The sequence below is a fragment of the Eubalaena glacialis genome, chromosome 5 (assembly GCF_028564815.1).
Source record: "Eubalaena glacialis isolate mEubGla1 chromosome 5, mEubGla1.1.hap2.+ XY, whole genome shotgun sequence".
Classification (NCBI taxonomy): Eukaryota; Metazoa; Chordata; class Mammalia; order Artiodactyla; family Balaenidae; genus Eubalaena; species Eubalaena glacialis.
Window position 1 is genome coordinate 65,818,680 of NC_083720.1, and position 21,089 is coordinate 65,839,768.

The 21,089-nt window shown below is 37.8% G+C and overlaps 1 protein-coding gene across 6 annotated transcripts in view; it reads left to right on the forward strand.

Annotated features, from left to right (window-relative positions):
- Positions 1-21,089, forward strand: part of WDR19 (WD repeat domain 19) — a 93,881-nt gene that overhangs the window by 28,432 nt on the left and 44,360 nt on the right. For all 6 annotated transcript variants that reach the window (XM_061192174.1, XM_061192176.1, XM_061192175.1 and 3 more), the window contains 3 exons: positions 369-475; positions 1,627-1,749; positions 11,945-12,094. In XM_061192174.1, coding sequence (XP_061048157.1) covers positions 369-475; positions 1,627-1,749; positions 11,945-12,094 — 380 coding nt within the window. The remainder of the gene's footprint in view (positions 1-368; positions 476-1,626; positions 1,750-11,944; positions 12,095-21,089) is intronic.

The window sequence follows — 21,089 nt, forward strand, 5'->3', positions numbered from 1 at the left end:
CTTGCTTTTTCTTCCCCTCCTTCCTCCTCTCCACCCCTTTCCCCACTGGAGGTCAGATATCCCTCAGGAACAGAGCCAACCTGAGAATTATCCTTAGATGTTCTATTAAGCTTATTGTCACTAAGGTTTAATTTTTGGTTGTTTTGCATGTGATTTTATTTTACATTACTTTGTTTCGTGTGAACCACTATGAAATTCCTGAAGGCAAATTTATGTGGCAACTAAGATTTTCTTTAGAATGGCTAAAATAAAAATTTTAGGTTCAGAATATTCTTGCAAAGGCACACGTTTAAAACTTATTTGCAAATCATTAATTAGATCATTTTATTTATATTTTAATGTGTTTGGTTTTGTTTTAATTGCTGCAGCTGTTAAAAAATTGAAAGATGTGGAGTATCTGGGGACAGTAGCCAACGTTTGCCTTCATTCTGACTATGCAGCTGCACTTTTTGAAGGCAAAGTCCAGTTACATTTGGTAAGTGTAATTTTGATGTCCTGAGGCCTGCTCAGGTAAGTGATGAACAGCCTAATGTTTTATCATCAAGAACTTTGGTCGAGAAGCGACCATATGCTTTGTGACCACCTAGAGGGGTGGGATAGGGAGGGTTGGAGGGAGCACAAGAGGGAGGGGATACAGGGATAAATGTATATGTATAGCTGATTCACCTTGTTATAAAGCAGAAACTAACACACCATTGTAAAGCAATGATACTCCAATAAAGATGTTAAAAAAACAAACAAATAAAAAAAACGGCATTAGGGTAAAAACTAGGAAATCTGAATAAAGTATGGAGTTATGTTATAAATGATGTATCAATATTGGTTATTATTTGTGATAAACGTACCATACTCATGTAACGTGTCAATGATAGGGGAAACCGGGTGTAGGGTATATGAGAACTCTACTATCTTCACACCTTTTCTGAAAATCTAAAAGCATTCTAAAATAAAGATTTATTTTTAAAAAATAAAAAAAATAAGCAACCATATGACAGACTAGCTAGAAAGCCAGATGTGGATAAAGGATTAACAGAACTCCTTACCCTTCTGCACGAGCTGTTCAGTTAACTCCCAAGCTCTGTTCCCATGAAACCTGACAGAGTTTCAGCTGTGCTACTCACAACATTGCTTATGGTAAAAATGACTGTGTAAACTGCATCTAGGAGGAACTATAAGTAAATTGTAAAAACTGATGGGAATGCCATACGTCTGGCTTCCTGGAATGCACTGACCCATGTATTTGGGCATGTCACTTGTGGGGATCTTGAAACTATGCCTGTTGAGTTGCTCAAGAGATACTGGCCCCTGAAATATGGGGCTTCTCAACCAGGGCATCTTCCACATCTGTTTCTTGGCTCTTTGCTTCTGGGAAGCCAAAGAGACTAGCTACTAGACAACTGCAGAGCCTGCTGCGGAGACTATTCCCATTAAAAGGGATGTTTAATGTGCCCTGCTGGCAAGCTGGGTTCCTTCCTGATGTCTTTCTGAGTAATCTGATCTGTGATAGTTTGGTGAGTCTGAATGTTTAGCCAAACTTAAGAAAAAGACTCTCCCCTACCCCTTAGATGTTGCAAACCAGGTTTATTCAGATAAATCTATGATCCACTATTATTCTTTATGTTTTAGATAGAAAGTGAAATGTTGGATGCTCAAGAAGAACGTGAGACTCGACTTTTCCCAGCAGTGGATGATAAGTGCCGTATTTTATGTCATGCCTTAACTGGTGATTTCCTCATCTATGGCACAGATGTATGTATTGTCTTCCTTAATATAGGACATGGGGGAATTTCTCATTTTTACTTTGTAATTTGTTTATTACATATGTGTTTATATACATATATTATATAGATATCATATGTGCAATTATAAACATTATATACTTACGTAGAGCACATAGGTGGAGTGATTTGCCAGTGTCAAGTGCTTTTGTAACTATAAGCAATTTTGATGGCACAACAGCTTTGGAGTCTGGACAATCTGGGCTCAGATACTAGCTCTCTTACTTGCTACTTCCTGCTTGACGCCTTCCAGCCTCATTTTCCTTATCTAGATGCTTTAAGGATTTAATTTGATGACAAATGTAAGACACATCATTCAACTTTAGCTCTCCAGTGCCTACATTTAGTGGGCATTTAATTAAAATTAATTGAATATTGAGAATCCCACTTCAATTTTTTGGTCTTTTGAACCACCAATACCCTGTACTCCTAAATATTACATTAGCCACATATACATAAAACATAGTTTAGTAATAGCATCTTATATTTGTAAAAAGTTTTCAGAGTTTTTCAAAGCATGTCATACCTCTTACCTTGCTTAGCCTCTAGAAGAATTCAGTAAAGTTGGTTTAAAAAGAAAAAAAAGGCATTGTTTTCCACATTAGAAAACAATTATTCACTGTTTCAAAGGTTCCATTTTCTCACACTTTTTAAAACCGAGCATACTTTAAAACATGCTTATTGCCAGAAGAGAGACTTTTTAAATTTAAGTTTGACCTAAAATAATGAGTCTTTGAGAAAATATACACAAGTAGGGTAGGTTTCATGTATCAGGTAAAGTGATAAATGATATGGTAAATAAGTAGTAAATATAGTCATAAATATATAAGCAGGAAAGTTTTAGAGATAAGGATACTGAAGATTGAGAGGTTAGTAAGTTTGTAGTAGAGGTGGACTTAACAAGCAAGATTTTCTGATGGAAAATCTACTCTTCCCACCATGCCACACAGCATTGTGAAGTAAGAACTCAAAGTGCAGTAATCTGCCAATAACGTAGCATTTATCTCTATCTCAGTTTCTTTTTTTTTTCTTTTATTTATTTATTTATTTTCGGCTGTGTTGGGTCTTCGTTTCTGTGCGTGGGCTTTCTCTAGTTGTGGCAAGTGGGGGCCACTCTTCATCACGGTGCGCGGACCTCTCACTGTCGCGGCCTCTCTTGTTGCAGAGCACAAGCTCCAGATGCGCAGGCTCAGTAGTTGTGGCTCACGGGCCCAGTTGCTCCGTGGCATGTGGGATCTTCCCAGACCAGGGCTCGAACCCGTGTCCCCTGCATTGGCAGGCAGATTCTCAACCACTGTGCCACCAGGGAAGCCCTCAGTTTCTTTTTTTTATTGAGATATAATTGACATATAACATTATATTAGTTTCAGGTGTGCAGCATAATGATTCAATATTTGTACGTATTGCAAAATGGTAACCCTCTAGTTAACATCCATCACCACTCATAGTTACAAAATCTTTTTTTCTTATAAAATATCTCATTCTTGAGTGATTCTGAAAATATCAGGGGTTTTTAGCAGCTTTATTGAAGTATAATTGTTATACAATAAACCACACTATTGAAAGTCTATAATTTGATAAGTTTTGACATATGTATATCCTGTGAAAACACCATCAACTTAATCAAAATAGTGAACATATTCAACACCCCTAAAAGTTTTCTCATGACCCTTTATGATTCCTTCCTCCTGTCCCTCCCCACTGAGTGCTTTCTGTCACTATAAATGAGTTTGTCTTCTCTAGAGTTGTATATAAGTGGAATCATATAGTAGGCACTCCTTTTGTCTGGCTCAGTATAGTTATTTTGAGATTCATCCATGTTGGTGTGTGTGTCAATAGTTCATTCCTTTTTCTTGCTGGGTAGTATTCCACAGTATGCATATATCATAATTTGCTTATCCATGAACCTATGGATGGACATTGGTGTTACTTCCAGTTTGGAATATTTACAAATAAAGCTGCTATAAACAAATTTGTGTTCAAGTCTTTGTATAGACATATGCTTTCTTTTCTCTTGGATAAATGCCTAGAAGTAGAATGATATGTCATATAGCAAGTGTATGTTTAACCTTTTAAGAAACTGACAGACTCTTTTCTAAATTAATTGGTTGTACCATTTTACATTCCCATCAACAGTGTATGAGTGCTCCAATTCCTCTACATCCTCACTAACACTTGATATGATCGATCTTTTACATTTTAGCCACTCTAATAAGTGTGTAGTGATACCTCATTATGATTTTAATTTGCATTTCACTAACGAACTAATGATGTAGAACATCTTTTCATATGCTTATTTGCTAGCTGTATATCTTTGGTGAAGTGTCCAAGTTTTTTGACCATTTCTTTTTTTTTTTTTAATTTACTTATTTTATTTATTTATTTTTGGCTGCATTGGGTCTTCATTGCTGCACACGGGCTTTCTCTAGTTGCAGTGAGCAGGGGCTACTCTTCGTTGTGGTGCACGGGCTTCTCGTTGCGGAGCACAGGCTCTAGGCGCGCAGGCTTCAGTAGTTGTTGCACATGGGCTCAGTAGTTGTGGCTTGCGGGCTCTAGAACGCAGGCTCAGTAGTTGTGGCGCACGGGCTTAGTTGCTCCGTGGCATGTGGGATCTTCTCAGACCAGGGCTTGAACCCGTGTCCCCTGCATTGGCAGGCGAATTCTTAACCACTGCGCCACCAGGGAAGCCCTTGACCATTTCTTAATTGGATTGTTTGTTTTCTTATTGAGCTTTGATGGTTCTTCACACATTTTGGATTCAAGTCCCTTATCGGATATATGCTTCACAAGTATTTTCCACCCAGTGCTTGAGTTGTCTTTTCAGTCTCTTAACAGTGTCTTTCAAAGAGGAGAATTTTAAAAATTTTGACCAGGTCCAGTTTATCAATTAATTTTTTTATAGGTTGTGCTTTGGGTGTCATATCGAAGAAATTTTTGCCTAACCCAAGGTCACAAAGTTTTTCTCTTATGTTTTCTTCTAGAAGCTTTCAACTTTTATGTTTTACATTGAGGTCTGTGATCCATTTTGAGTTAATTTTTGTTTATGCTGTGAGATATGGATCAAAGTATTGTGGGTTTTTTCCGTGCAATGTTTGTTGAAAACACTATTATTCTGTTGAGTCGATTTTGTACTTTTGTCAAAAATCAATTGTCCGTAAATGCACAGATCTTTTTCTGGACTCTCTGTTCATTCTCTTGATCTGTTTGTCTATCTTTACATCAGTATCACACTGTTTTGATTACTGTAGCTTTATAATAAGTCTTGAGATCAGGTAGTGTTAGCCCTCTAACTTTTGTGTTTCCTTTTCAAAGTTGTTTTGGCTATCCTCAGTTTTTTGTATTCCCAGCTAAATTTTACAATAAGCTTGTCCAGTTTTACAAAAAGCCTGCTGGGATTTTTATTGGGATCGTTGTTGAACTTACAGATCAACTGCCATCTTAACAATATTGAGTCTTCCCACCTAGGAACAAGTTATAGATCTTCATTTATTTAGATTTTCTTTAATTTCTCTTAGCAATGTTTTGGAGTTTTCTGTGTACAGGTCTTTCACATCTTGTTTCAGATTTATACCTAAGTATTTCGTATTTTGGGTACTCCTGTACATGGTATTGCTTTTTTATTTCAATTTCTGATTATTCATTTCTAGCATATAGACATGCAACTGACTTCTGTATATTCATCTTGTATCCTGAAACCTAGCTAAACTCACTAGTTCTAGTAGCGTTTTTTTTGGTAGATTCCATTGGATTTTCTATATAGATGATCATGTCATCTGCTAATAAAGATAGTTTTACTTCTTCCTTTTCAATCTGCCTTCTATTCCAATACATTGTTGGATAGAAGCGATGAGAGTAGATGTCTTTGTCTTCTTCTTGACCATTAAGTATGATGCTGTAGGTCTTTTACAGATTCCTGTTATCAGGTTGAAGAAGTTTTCTTCTATTCCTAGTTTACTAAGAATTTCTGTGGATGTTGGATTTTATCAAATGCTTTTTCTCCATCTATCGAAATGATCACATGGGTTTTCTTTTTTAGTTTGTTTATAATTTGTGGATTATATTAATTAATTTTCTAGTGTTAAGCCAACCCAGCATTCCTGGGATAACCCCCACTTGATCATGATGTATTCTTCTTTTTATACATTGTTGAATTCATTTGCTAAAGTTTTATTTCAAATATTTATATCTACGTACATGAGGGATATTGGTCTGCTGTTTTCTTTTCCTATGATGCCTTTGTCTGATTTTAGTATCAGGGTAATGATCATAGAATGAGTTAGTCATCTTCAATTTTCTGGAAGAGTTGATTAGAGTTAGTGTTTTGTTTTTTGTTTGTTTTTTGCTTAAATGTTTGAAAGAATGTGCCAGTGAAGCCTATTGGGTGATCAAGCAATTCCTAGCAGCAGTTGAGTAGTACCTGCTAGGTTGGCTTGCTGTACTTCCATAGATTCAGCTGGTAAGGAGGAAACAGTCCCAAATAGATGTATACAGCAAGGGAAGATCATGTTATTAGAGCTCCCCACATCCTTAGTGCCACAGGATAATACCAAACCGAAGGGGTCAGATGCTCTTCTAGGCACTCTGTGGTGGAGGACTCAACTCTGCTACAACTAAGCAGTTTATACTCTGCAGCTATACACTAAGAAAGATGAATTGGACAATCCAAGATGAATTGGACATCATTGGAACCAGGGAAGCAGCTGAGAAATTCCTCATGGAAGTCTCCCACAAGACAGAGAGGTGGATGAGAAATGACTCGGTGACAGATTTTCACAAGAGTGCCCATGTCACCGTGTTCCTTGTAAGATAACAGAGGATTCTGCCAAGACATGGGTCAGACTACAGTTGAGCCTTGACTCTGTGGCATTGCAAAGTAGCCAGGTGCCATGGTGGAGCTGTTCTCCTACGAAGCCTTCTGGGCCTGGAGTTTTTTTTGTGGGAAGGTTTTAAACTATAAATTTAATTCCTATAATCAATATCAAAATATTTGGATTATCTGTTTTTTTCATGAGTGAGCTTTGGTGGTTTGTGTTTTTCAAGGAATTTGTCCATTTATCTAACTTATCAAATGTATAGGCATAAAATTATTCATAATATTCCTTATTATCCTTTTAAATATTTGTAGCATCTGTAGTAATATCACCTGTTTCTTTCCTGATTTTGGTAATTTGTGTCATTTTTCCTGATTGGTCTGCCTGGAGGTTTATCAATTTTGTTTTATCAGTCTTTTAGAAGAATGCAACTTTTTGTTTCATTGATTTTCCTCTGTTGTTTTCTGTTTCATTGATTTCTGCTCTGATCTTTATTTCCTTTCTCCTGCTTATTTTGGCTTTAATTTGTTCTTTTTCTGGTTTCTTAAGATGGAAGCTGAGTTCATTGAGTTGAGACCATTCTTTTCTAATATACTCCCTTAGTGCTGGACATTTTCCCCTAAGTACTATCTTAGCAACATCCCGCAAATTCTGATATGTTGTGTTTTATTTTTATTCAGTTCAAAATGTTTTACAATTTCTCTTTTAATTTCTTCTCTGATTCATGGGTTATTTAGAAGTCCCGTGTTTAGTTTTCAAACAATCGAGATTTTACAGAGATCCTTCTGTTATTGATTTCTGATTTAGTTCTGTTATGGTCAGTGAACATATTTTGTATGACTTGAATCCTTTTAAATTTGTGAGACTTACTTTATGGTACAGAGTATGATCTATCTTGGTAAATGTTTTTGTGTATTTGGAAAGAACATGCGTTCTAGAATGTCAGATCAAGGTGGTTGATAATGTTCAAGACTTCTGCAACTTTATATATACTTGTTCTGTCAATTATTGAGAAAATGGTATTGAAAACTCAGATTACAATTGTGGATTTATCTATTTCTCTTTGCAGTTCTGTAAATTTTTTTTTTTTATTTATGTGTATTGAAGCTCTGTTATTAGGTACATAACCATTTAGGATGGTTATGTTCTCTTCATAAATTAGCCCCTTTATCATTTTGAAATGCCCCTTTTTATCCCTGGCAATAGTCTTTGCTCTGGAATTGATTTTGCCTGATATTAATATAGCCATTCTAGTTTTTTAGAATGTTACCCTGGTATATATTTTTCCATTCCTTTATTTTTAACCATTTGTGTCTTTATATGTAAAATATTTTTCTTGTAGGCACCATATTAATTCTCACAATTTGACAAACTCTACCTTTTAATTACAGTGTTTATTTTTTTAATATATTTATTTAATTTTGGTTGTGTTGGGTCTTCGTTGTTGCACGCGGGCTTTCTCTAGCTGCGGCGAGTGGGGGCTACTCTTCGTTGCGGTGCACGGGCTTCTCATTGTGGTGGCTTCTCTTGTTGCAGAGCACGGGCTCTAGGCATGCAGGCTTCAGTATTTGTTGCACATGGGCTCAGTAGTTGTGGCTCGCGGGCTCTAGAACTCAGGCTCGATAGTTGTGGCGCACGGGTTTAGTTGCGCCACAGCATGTGGGATCTTCCTGGACCAGGGCTTGAACCCATGTCCCCTTCATTGGCAGGTGGATCCTTAACCACTGCGCCACCAGGGAAGTCCAATTATGTTGTTTAGACTTTTGAATTTAATGAGATTATCTCTGTGTTTAGGTTCAATCTACCATCTCGCTATTTGTTTTCTATTTGTCCCATCTCTTCTTTGTTGCTTTTTTCCTCTTCTTTTGCCTTCTTTTGGATTGTGTATTTTTTATTATTCAATTTTATCTCATTCATTGACCTTATTAGCTACAACTCTTATTTTAGTGGTTGCTTTAGGTTTTGTAGTATACATCCTTAATTTATCACAGGCTACCTTCAAGTGACATTATACCTTGTAAGGTATAGTGAATAGTATAAGTTCATTTATTAGAATAGTATGTGTCCCCTCCTACCTCTGCTGTTGCTGTCATACATTTTACTTTTACAGGTATTATAAACCCCATAATACACTGATATTAGTTTTGTTTAAACAATCAATTAAGAGATTTACGTAATAAAAAATATCTTATCTATTTCTCCATATAGTTACCATTTTTGGTGCCCTTCATTCTATTATGTGTGGATCCATAGTTCCAGCTGGTATCATTTTCCTTCCACTAAAGGACTTCCTTTATCACTGTTTGTAGTGCTGGTCTGCTGGTGATGAATTCTTTTGCTTTCATGTCTGAAAACATCTTTATTTCACCTGCATTTTTGAAAAATATTTTTGCTAGATATAGAATTGTAGGTTGACAGTTTTTTCTTTCAGTACTTTAAAGATGTTGCTCCTCTGTCTTCTTGCCTGCATTATTTTTAATGAGAAATCGGTCATCTTTATCTTTGTTCCTCTGTGTGTAAGCTGTCTTTTTCCTCTGGCTTCTTTTAATACTTTATCACTGGTTTTGAGCAATTTGGTTGTGATCTGTCTTGATGTAATTTTCTTCATATTTCTTTGCTTGAGGTTGTTGAATCCACAGGTTTATAGTTTTAATAAAATTTGGAGTATTTTCAGACATTATTTCTTCAAATATTGTTTTCTCCCTCTGTTTGCATTCCAATTTCAGAAACTCCAATTATACATATATTAAACCACTTTAAATTATCCCACAGTTGATGCTCTTTAAATTTTTTTCTCAATTTCATTTTGGATAATTTCTACTGCTGTATTTCAAGGTCACTAGCCTTTTTTTTTTTTTTAAAGGAATTCGTTTATTTTTATTTTTTATTTATTTATTTTTGGCTGTGTTGGGTCTTCGTTTCTGTGCGAGAGCTTTCTCTAGTTGCGGCGAGTGGGGGCCACTCTTCATCGCAGTGCACGGGCCTCTCACTATCGTGGCCTCTCTTGTTGCGGAGCACAGGCTCCAGACACGCAGGCTCAGTAGTTGTGGCTCACGGGCCTAGTTGCTCCGCGGCATGTGGGATTTTCCCAGACCAGGGCTCGAACCCGTGTCCCCTGCATTGGCAGGCAGATTCTCAACCACTGCGCCACCAGGGAAGCCCTCACTAGCCTTTTTTTCTGTCATGTTTAATCTGCCAGTAGTTTCATCCATCGTATTTTTCATTTCAGACATGGTAGCTCACCTGCAGAAGATATATTAGAGTCTGTTTTTGTATCTTCCATGTCTCCACTTACCTTTTTAAACATATGCCATGCAGTGATATTAACTGTTTAATTACATTGTCTGCTAATTCTAATATCCGGATCAGTTTTGATTGATCAGTTATTCTCCTTAATATGGGTTATGTTTTCCTACTTCTTTGCACTCATGATACTTTTACCTTTTGGGGTGCTGGATGTTTTTGTATTCCTAAAAATACTCTTTGAGTATTGAGCTTTGTTCTGGGATGCAGTTAATTTGCTTGGAAACAGTTTGACCCTTTTGAGTCTGCTTTTGTGATTTGTTAGGTAGGTGTGAAACACTGCTTAGTCTACAGCTAATTACTTCCCACTTTTGAGGCAAGATCTTCCTGAATACTCTACCCAATATCCCATGAATTATGTTTTCCAGTCTGGCTGTTGGGAACAGTCACTGTTCCCAGTCCTGTGTGAGTGCCAGTCACTGTTCACTCTAATCCTTTTGGGTGGTTCTTTTTCCTGGCTTCAGCAGTTTTCTCATATTTATGCAGTGATTAGTTCTCTGCTGAAGACTCAAGGTAGACCCTCTGAAGATCTCCAAGGTTCTCTCTCAGTGCAGCTTTCTCCTCTCTGGCACTATACCCTGCAAAGTCGAGCCGCCTCCTTCCCTGCCCCCACTGGATTCTCAGCTCTATCTACTCACCTCAGGGAATCATGTTCCACCTGCATTTTCCCTCCCTTTGCCATGGCTTGAAAACTCTCTCAAGGCGAAAGCTGGAGCATTCACAGGACTTACCTTGTTTGTTTCCCATCTCTCAGAGATCATTGTCCTTTGTTGCCTTATTCCAGTATCTTAAAAACTGTTTTTTCATGTATTTTGTCTGTTATTTTTGGTCATTTTGGGTGGGAAAGTTAAATCACGTCTGTTATTCCGTCTTGGCCTGAATAGAAATCTAAGATATTATCATGTGTTTTTATTTCAATTAAACTTTTTATTTTGAGATCATCATAGATTCACATGAAGTTGTAAGAAACAATACAGAGAGATCCTAATAGACCCTCTTCCTAGTTTCCCCCAATGGTAATATTACATTGCATATCACAACCAGGGTATTGACATTAATAGTCAAGATACAGAACAATTCTGTCACTACAAGTATCCTTTATGTTGCTGTTTTATCTCCACATCCACTTTCCTCCTGCCCCCACCTCATCCTTAATCCCTGGTAACAAATAATCTGGCTTTTCTGGTGTATTCCAATGATCTATGTGTCTATCACTCCACCAGTACTACGGAATCTTGATTGCTGTAGCTATAAAAAAAAGTCTTGAAATTTAATAGACTAATTTTCCCACTATATTTTTTCAAAAATGTTTTAGCTATTTTAGTTCCTTTGCCAGTCCATATAAATTTTAGAATAATCTTGTCTGTGTCTACAAAAAAATCTTGCTGAGATTTTTGTTGGAATTATATTAAACCTGTATATAAGTTCAGGAGAAGTAACATGTTTACTATGACACCAATCCATGAATACAGTACACCTCTCCATTTATTCAGATGTTCTTTAATTCTTTCATTTGTGTTTTTTAGTTTTCAGCACACAAATCCTATGCATGCTTTGTTGAATTTACACCTAAGTATTTAATTTTTTTGAGTGATTGTAAATGATATATTTTTAAATTTTGATGTCTACATGTTCTTTGCTAACATATAGAACTACAATTGATTGTATCTGGTGGGTTTTGGTTTATTTTTTATTTTAAACTTAATTTTCTAATTCATTAATTAACAGCAAAAATATTTAAAGTAACATGACTTGAAAGTCACTCTTAAACAATAAGGGTATTTCTTGCAAGTGGAAAATCTGAAAAATCAATTAAGCTTTAATATCACTAAGAATGTTAGAATTAATAGACTGTTGAATCACATGTGCATTCTCATTTTACTAATTTTCTTGGGTCTGTACTTTGCTCATATAGTAAATATTATTCTTAGATTCTTCCTTGATCAAAAATATGACATTTTTTTCTTTAAGTTAGGAAATATGTTTAACATAAATGCTGAAAGTCTGTATTTTCTTGACAACCTTTTATTTCTATGACTGTATTTTTTTTAGACTGGTGTCATTCAGTATTTCTACATTGAAGATTGGCAATTTGTTAATGATTATCGACATCCTGTCAGTGTGAAAAAGATTTTTCCTGACCCAAATGGGACCAGATTAGTTTTCATTGATGAAAAAAGTGATGGATATGTCTACTGTCCAGTAAGTCGAGAAAAGTTTTCAAATGCTTGTTTTTAAAAAATGCAACATATGAAGAAAAAAGTGTTTTAAAATATATTCCATATATAAGATCATTTTCTCTTAAACCTTGCCAAGGATTGTAGTACTTTGTTATCATGTTTGTGATATCATGTTTGTGATCCGTTTTCATGACTATTTACATCAAGAAAAGTTTTTCCATTATTTTGCCATTTTTCTTTTTTTTTTTTTTAATTTTTTTTCCTTTTAATTAATTAATTAATTATTTTATTTTTGGCTGCATTGGGTCTTCGTTTCTGTGCGAGGGCTTTTTCGACTTGCGGCGTGCGGGGGCCACTCTTCATCGCGGTGCGCGGGCCTCTCAGTGTCGCGGCCTCTCTTTGTTGCGGAGCACAAGCTCCAGACGCACAGGCTCAGCAGCTGTGGCCCACGGGCCTAGTTGCTCCGCGGCATGTGGGATCTTTCCAGACCAGGGCTCGAACCCGTGTCCCCTGCATTGGCAGGCAGACTCTCAACCACTGTGCCACCAGGGAAGCCCTGCCATTTTTCAGTGTTAAAAATCTTCAGAGAGATTTTTTAGTGGAAAGAATAGTTGTTATATTCTGCACCATTTTTAGGCTTATTTACTGCACAATATTACAGTGTATCTTCAGGTACATGAGTTTTCTCTCTAGAAATGCAATAGCTTCAGAGGGCAGGGACTGTTCTCTGTCCTTTCTGCCCACCTCAGTTGATTTCCCTCTTCCCTTAAAGATCCTGAACATAAAGGAAAGGTATTTTTGTATTAGGTGATTGAAAACAGATGAACCCATTTTTAGACTTAGTTACTCTTATTTTTAAACATCCTTAACTTTTTTGAGAATAGATTTAGATAAAGGAAATGTTGTGCTTTTACATCATCTACTATACTTGAATTTTTCATTTACTTTTGATATCCAGTTAATGACTTGTATGTTGTTGGTCACAGTTCACAGAGCCTACAGCTGCTCTTGGACCCACCCTTAATAACTGTTCCCTAGGCGTCTGTGCTTCACCGCAGTGAAGACATGATTCAATGAAGACAGCTCTCCCCTCACAATACACTCTCCTAGATATAAAGACTTCCTTCCTTCCGTTTCTGTCTCTCTCTCTCTTCCTCTCCTCCCTTCCTTTCTTTATCTTCCCTTCATTTTTTTCTTTTTCTTTTCTTTCTCTGACAAATGTAACAGGTTTCCATGGGTGTCTGAATTATTTATGCCAAATTCCTAATATTCTAGTTCTTATTCAACCCATTTCTCGATCACAAAACAAATGAGGAAAAATTACCTAAATATAAAGATGACCTTGCGTTCCCTCTGCTTAATAAGGAAATTCAATCTGTAGAGATTTCCTTTCTGGAACAGGGTGTAAGGAAGTTAAGCTGCCTTGCTTCCTATGTGGGTTCACCCCGGGTGGAGTCTGCTGTTTAGACAGGGTGCACAAGAGGGTAGCAGGGTGCAGCGCGTATCTGACAGGACTGAGAGTGAGAAGAGGGGTCTGATGGCTCGGAGAAGGGCCAGGCGTAAGACCTGTCCCGGACAAGTTGATGTTTTTTTCTTTCTCCTTTTACAGTTCTCCTTTCCTTGATAATTTCTGTCAAAGAGGCTAGTGTGACCTCATTCCTGGGGTTGGGACGAGGTTTCAGTGAGCTGATTTTTCCAAACATATTATCAGGCATAGGGTAGCTGTTTAGCAGGGGTTAGTTAAAGCTCTGCCCTCTTTACCTCTTTATCACAACTTAAAACCCTCACGTTCCAGAATTTTGTCACCTGTTGCTGCTCATCCCCAATCCCTTTTCCAAGTCTAACCTGCAACTCAGTTAAGTTAAAAAGAAAAACCCTGGTGAAACAAATCCGCACAAAAGAATGACTCCACGAGGGCATAGCCCCTCCCTAACCCAACATGGGGTTGGGTGTGAACTTCTTTCCAAGTTAGGGTCTCATTGGTAGGTTAGAATTTTAGGCTGTTGGACAAGATATCCGAGGGGCATGTGGTACCCACAGGAGCAGTCCCTCTTTTAAATAATACCCAGTCTTGCCTAGGAGTAAGGCCAGCCTGGCAGGGAAGGGAAAGGAGAGCTTGTGGTGCAGAGCCTCCCCACACCTCAGACACAAGAGGAAGCTATGCTAAGGCCCTTGGACTCTTGACCAGAGTGCTGTGCATTTTTTTTTTTTAATTTTAACACTCACCCTGTCATAGTGTGCTACTATTACAGCTTACTTTTTCATCCATCTTCAAAGTGAGAAAAACATTGCTTCTGTGATGTACATATATGAAAGTATATAATAATTCAAGCTACAACTATTCCTCTTTAAAATTCTCATATATGCTCGCAGTTTCTCTTCCTATGTACATTTATTCAACCTCTTTTCCTTCACTGTGTGGATGGTAAGGAAGTGACTCCTGTCATACATTAGAATTGGGAGAGATGGCTTTTTTCTTACATGTGCCCTAATGAAAACCTTGCACCCCATCACTCCCTATATACCCATAAAGGATGACTTGTGATATACTGTAGGAAGTTCATAAACAGAGGCAGTAGAGTATAGTAGTTTAGTGCATGGGCAGACAGACAAACCTAGATTTGAGATTAGTAATAATGACAACTAATATTTCTGTGCTGAGTATGCTGTACGTATATCAGGGATTTCTTTTAATCCTTACAGCAGCCCCAGAGATAAATACTCCTATCTTACCATTTTACAGGTGGAGAAATTAAGGCATAGAAAAGGTAAGTCACTTGTCCAAGGTCACACAGTCAGCACATGGTATCAGTGGTGTGAGACTAGGCCGGCTTCCTCCAGGGCTCTCACTTTGATTGGATTCCCAGTTTCCCCATCTATAAAATGAATATGGTTCCAGGACCTACTTTGTAGATTGTATAAAAATTAAACGGGGGGCTGCTGGACAGTCATCGACAGGAAGACACTGGACTTCACCACGGAGGATACCCCACATCCAAGGACAGAGGAGAAGCCACGGTGAGACGGTAGGAGGGGCGCAATCAGAGTAAAATCAAATCCCATAACTGCTGGGTGGGTGACTCACAGACTGGAGAACACTTATACCACAGAAGTCCACCCACTGGAGTGAAGGTTCTGAGCCCCACGTCAGACTTCCCAACCTGGGGGTCCAGCAACGGGAGGAGGAATTCATAGAGAATCAGACTTTGAAGCCTAGTGGGAATTGATTGCAGGACTTTGACAGGACTGGGGGAAACAGAGACCCCACTCTTGGAGGGCGCACACGGAATAGTGTGCGCATCGGGACCCAGGGGAAGGAGCAGGGACCCTGGGGGAGACTGAACCAGACCTACCTGCTAGTGTTGGAGGGTCTCCTGCAGAGACGGGGGCTGGCTCTGTTTCACCGTGGGGACAAGGACACTGGCAGCGGAGGTTCTGGGAAGTACTCCTTGGCGTGAGCCCTCCCAGAGTCTGCCATTAGCCCCACCAAAGAGCCCAGGTAGGCTCCAGTGTTGGGTTGCCTCAGGCAAAACAGCCAACAGGGAGGGAACCCAGCCCCACCCATCAACAGTCAAGTGGATTAAAGTTTTATGGAGCTCTGACCGCCACAGCAACAGTCAGCTCTACCCACCACCAGAGCCTCCCATCAAGCCTCTTAGATAGCCTCAACCACCAGAGGGCAGACAGCAGAAGCAAGAAAAACTACAATCCTGCAGCCTGTGGAACAAAAACCACATTTACAGAAAGATAGACAAGATGAAAAGGCAGAGGGCTATATACCAGATGAAGGAACAAGAAAAAACCCCAGAAAAACAACTAAATGAAGTGGAGATAGGCAACCTTCCAGAAAAAGAATTCAGAATAATGATAGTGAAGATGATCCAGGACCTCGGAATAAGAATGGAGGCAAAGCTTGAGAAGATGCAAGAAATGATTAACAAAGACCTAGAAGAATTAAAGAACAAACAAACAGAGATGACCAATACAATAACTGAAATGAAAACTACACTAGAAGGAATCAATAGCAGAATAACTGAGCCAGAAGAACGGATAAGTGACCTGGAGGACAGAATGGTGGAATTCACTGCTGTGGAACAGACTAAAGAAAAAAGAATGAAAAGAAATGAAGACAGCCTAAGAGACCTCTGGGACAACATTAAACGCAACAACATTCGCATTATAGGGGTCCCAGAAGGAGAAGAGAGAGAGAAAGGACCAGAGAAAATAATTGAAGAGATTATAATCGAAAACTTCCCTAACATGGGAAGGGAAATAGCCACCCAAGTCCAGGAAGCGCAGAGAGTCCCATACAGGATAAACCCAAGGAGAAACACACCGAGACACATAAGTAATCAAACTGACAAAAATTAAAGGCAAAGAAAAATTATTAAAAGCAACAAGGGAAAAATGGCAAATAACATACAAGGGAACTCCCATAAGGTTAACAGCTGATTTCTCAGCAGAAACTCTACAAGTCAGAAGGGAGTGGTGTGATATACTTAAAGTGATGAAAGGGAAGAACGTACAACCAAGATTACTCTACCTGGCAAGGATCTCATTCAGATTCGATGGAGAAATCAAAGGCTTTACAGACAAGCAAAAGCTAAGAGAATTCAGCACCACCAAACCAGCTCTACAACAAATGCTAAAGGAATTTCTCTAAGTGGGAAACACAAGAGAAGAAAAGGACCTACAATAACAAACCCAAACATTTAAGAAAATGGGAATAGGAACATACATATCGATAATTACCTTAAATGTAAATGGATTAAATGCTCCCACCAAAAGACACAGACTGGCTGAATGGATACAAAAACAAGACCCGTATATATGCTGCCTACAAGAGACCCACTTTAGACCTAGGGACACATACAGACTGAAAGTGAGGGGATGGAAAAAGATGTTCCATGCAAATGGAAATCAAAAGAAAGCTGGAGTAGCTATACTCATATCAGATAAAATAGACTTTAAAATAAAGAATGTTACAAGAGACAAGGAAGGACACTACATAATGATCAAGGGATCAATCCAAGAAGAAGATATAACAATTATAAATATATATGCACCCAACATAGGAGCACCTCAATACATAAGACAACTGCTAACAGCTATAAAAGAGGAAATCGACAGTAACACAATAATAGTGGGGGACTTTAACACCTCACTTACACCAATGGACAGATGATCCAAAATGAAAATAAATAAGGAAACAGAAGCTTTAAATGACACAATAGACCAGATAGATTTAATTGATATTTATAGAACATTCCATCCAAAAACAGCAGATTACATGCTCTTCTCAAGTGCGCATGGAACATTCTCCAGGATAGATCACATCTTGGGTCACAAATCAAGCCTCAGTAAATTTAAGAAAATTGAAATCATATCAAGCATCTTTTCTGACCACAACGCTATGAGATTAGAAATGAATCACAGGGAAAAAAACATAAAAAACACAAACACATGGAGGCTAAACAATACGTTACTGAATAACCAAGGGATCACTGAAGAAATCAAAGAGGAAATGAAAAAATACCTAGAGACAAATGACAATGAAAACACGACGACCCAAAACCTATGGAATGCAGCAAAAGCAGTTCTAAGAGGGAAGTTTATAGCTATACAAGCCTACCTCAAGAAACAAGAAAAATCTCAACTAAACAATCTAACCTTACACCTAAAGAAACTAGAGAAAGAACAAACAAAACCCAAAGTTAGCAGAAGGAAAGAAATCATAAAGATCAGAGCGGAAATAAATGAAATAGAAACAAAGAAAACAATAGCAAAGATCAGTAGAACTAAAAGCTGGTTCTTTGAGAAGATAAACAAAATTGATAAGCCATTAGCCAGACTCATCAAGAAAAAAAGGGAGAGGACTCAAATCAATAAAATTAGAAATGAAAAAGGAGAAGTTACAACAGACACCGCAGAAATACAAAGCATCCTAAGAGACTACTACAAGCAACTTTATGCCAATAAAATGGACAACCTGGAAGAAATGGACAAATTCTTAGAAAGGTATAACCTTCCAAGACTGAACCAGGAAGAAACAGAAAATATGAACAGACCAATCACAAGTAGTGAAATTGAAACTGTGATTAAAAATCTTCCAACAAACAAAAGTCCAGGACCAGATGGCTTCACAGGTGAATTCTATCAAACATTTAGAGAAGAGCTAACACCTATCCTTCTCAAACTCTTCCAAAAAATTGCAGAGGAAGGAACACTCCCAAACTCATTCTATGAGGCCACCATCACCCTGATACCAAAACCAGACAAAGACACTACAAAAAAAGAAAATTACAGACCAATATCACTGATGAATATAGATGCAAAAATCCTCAACAAAATACTAGCAAACAGAATCCAGCAACACATTAAAAGGATCATACATCGTGATCAAGTGGGATTTATCCCAGGGATGCAAGGATTCTTCAATATACGCAAATCAATCAGTGTGATACACCATATTAACAAATTGAAGAATAAAAACCATATGATCATCTCAATAGATGCAGAAAAAGCTTTTGACAAAATTCAACACCCATTTATGATAAAAACTCTCCAGAAAGTGGGCATAGAGGGAACCTACCTCAACATAATAAAGGCCATATATGACAAACCCACAGCAAACATCATTCTCAATGGTGAAAAACTGAAAGCATTTCCTCTAAGATCAGGAACGAGACAAGGATGTCCACTCTCACCACTATTATTCAACATAGTTCTGGAAGTCCTAGCCACGGCAATCAGAGAAGAAAAAGAAATAAAAGGAATGCAAATTGGAAAACAAGAAGTAAAACTGTCATTGTTTGCAGATGACATGATACTATACATAGAGAATCCTAAAACTGCCACCAGAAAACTGCTAGAGCTAATTAATGAATATGGTAAAGTTGCAGGATACAAAATTAATGCACAGAAGTCTCTTGTATTCCTATACACTAATGATGAACAATCTGAAAGAGAAATTATGGAAACACTCCCATTTACCATTGCAACGAAAAGAATAAAATACCTAGGAATAAACCTACCTAGGGAGACAAAAGACCTGTATGCAGAAAACTATAAGACACTGCTGAAAGAAATTAAAGATGATACCAGCAGATGGAGAGATATGCCATGTTCTTGGATTGGAAGAATCAACATTGTGAAAATGACTATACTACCCAAAGCAATCTACAGAGTCAATGCAATCCCTATCAGATTACCAATGGCATTTTTTACGGAGCTAGAACAAATCATCTTAAAATTTGTATGGAGACACAAAACACCCCAAATAGCCAAAGCAGTCTTGAGGGAAAAAAACGGAGCTGGAGGAATCAGACTCCCTGACTTCAGACTATACTACAAAGCTACAGTAATCAAGACAATATGGTACTGGCACAAAAACAGAAACATAGATCAATGGAACAAGATAGAAAGCCCAGAGATAAACCCATGCACCTATGGTCAACTAATCTATGACAAAAGAGGCAAAGATATACAATGGAGAAAAGACAGTCTCTTCAATAAGTGGTGCTGGGAAAACTGGACAGCTACATGTAAAAGAATGAAATTGGAATACTCCCTAACACCATACACAAAAATAAACTCAAAATGCATTCGAGACCTAAATGTAAGACTGGACACTATAAAACTCTTAGAGGAAAACATAGGAAGAACACTCTTTGACATAAATCACAGCAAGATCTTTTTTGATCCACCTCCTAGAGTAATGGAAATAAAAACAAAAATAAACAAATGGGACCTAATGAAACTTCAAAGCTTTTGCACAGCAAAGGAAACCATAAACAAGACGAAAAGACAACCCTCAGAATGGGAGAATATATTTGCAAACGAATCAATGGACAAAGGATTAATCTCCAAAATATATAAACAGCTCATTCAGCTCAATATTAAAGAAACAAACACCCCAATCCAAAAATGGGCAGAAGACCTAAATAGACATTTCTCCAAAGAAGACATACAGACGGCCACGAAGCACATGAAAAGATGCTCAACATCACTAATTATTAGAGAAATGCAAATCAAAACTACAGTGAGGTATCACCTCACACCAGTTAGAATGGGCATCATCAGAAAATCTACAAACAACAAATGCTGGAGAGGGTGTGGAGAAAAGGGAACCCTCTTGCACTGTTGGTGGGAATGTAAATTGATACAGCCACTGTGGAGAACAGTATGGAGGTTCCTTAAAAAACTAAAAATAGAATTACCATATGACCGAGCTATCCCACTACTGGGCATATACCCAGAGAAAACCATAATTCAAAAAGACACATGCACCCCAATGTTCATTGCAGCAGTATTTACAATAACCAGGTCATGGAAGCAACCTAAATGCCCATCAACAGACGAATGGATGAGGAAGTTGTGGTACATATATACAATGGAATACTACTCAGCCATAAAAAGGAACAAAATTGAGTCATTTGTTGAGACGTGGATGGATCTAGAGACTGTCATACAGAGTGAAGTAAGTCAGAAAGAGAAAAACAAATATCGTATATTAACGCATGTATGTGGAACCTAGAAAAATGGTACAGATGAGCCGGTTTGCAGGGCAGAAGTTGAGACACAGATGTAGAGAACAGACATATGGACACCAAGGGGGGAAAACTGCAGTGGGGTGGGGATGGTGGTGTGCTGAATTGGGCGATTGGGATTGACATGTATACACTGATGTGTATGAAATTGATGACTAATAAGAACCTGCAGTATAAAAAAACAAACAAACAAAACAACTAATACTAAACTTTCATTGGGTTATTTGTATGGAAATATGTTAATATAAATGTTTCAGACATTAAAAAAAAAATTAAATGGGATAATGCACATAAAGCTTTCAGTACAGCATCTGCCACATAGTAAGCATTTAACAAATGGTTACCCCCTTTAAAACATTTCTACCATCTAGCACTGGTGTGCTCATCCTTACAAACTGAGAGTCAGTATGACATAGTGGTTAGAAGCATAGACTGTGGAGCCAGACTGCTTGGTTCAAATCCTGACTC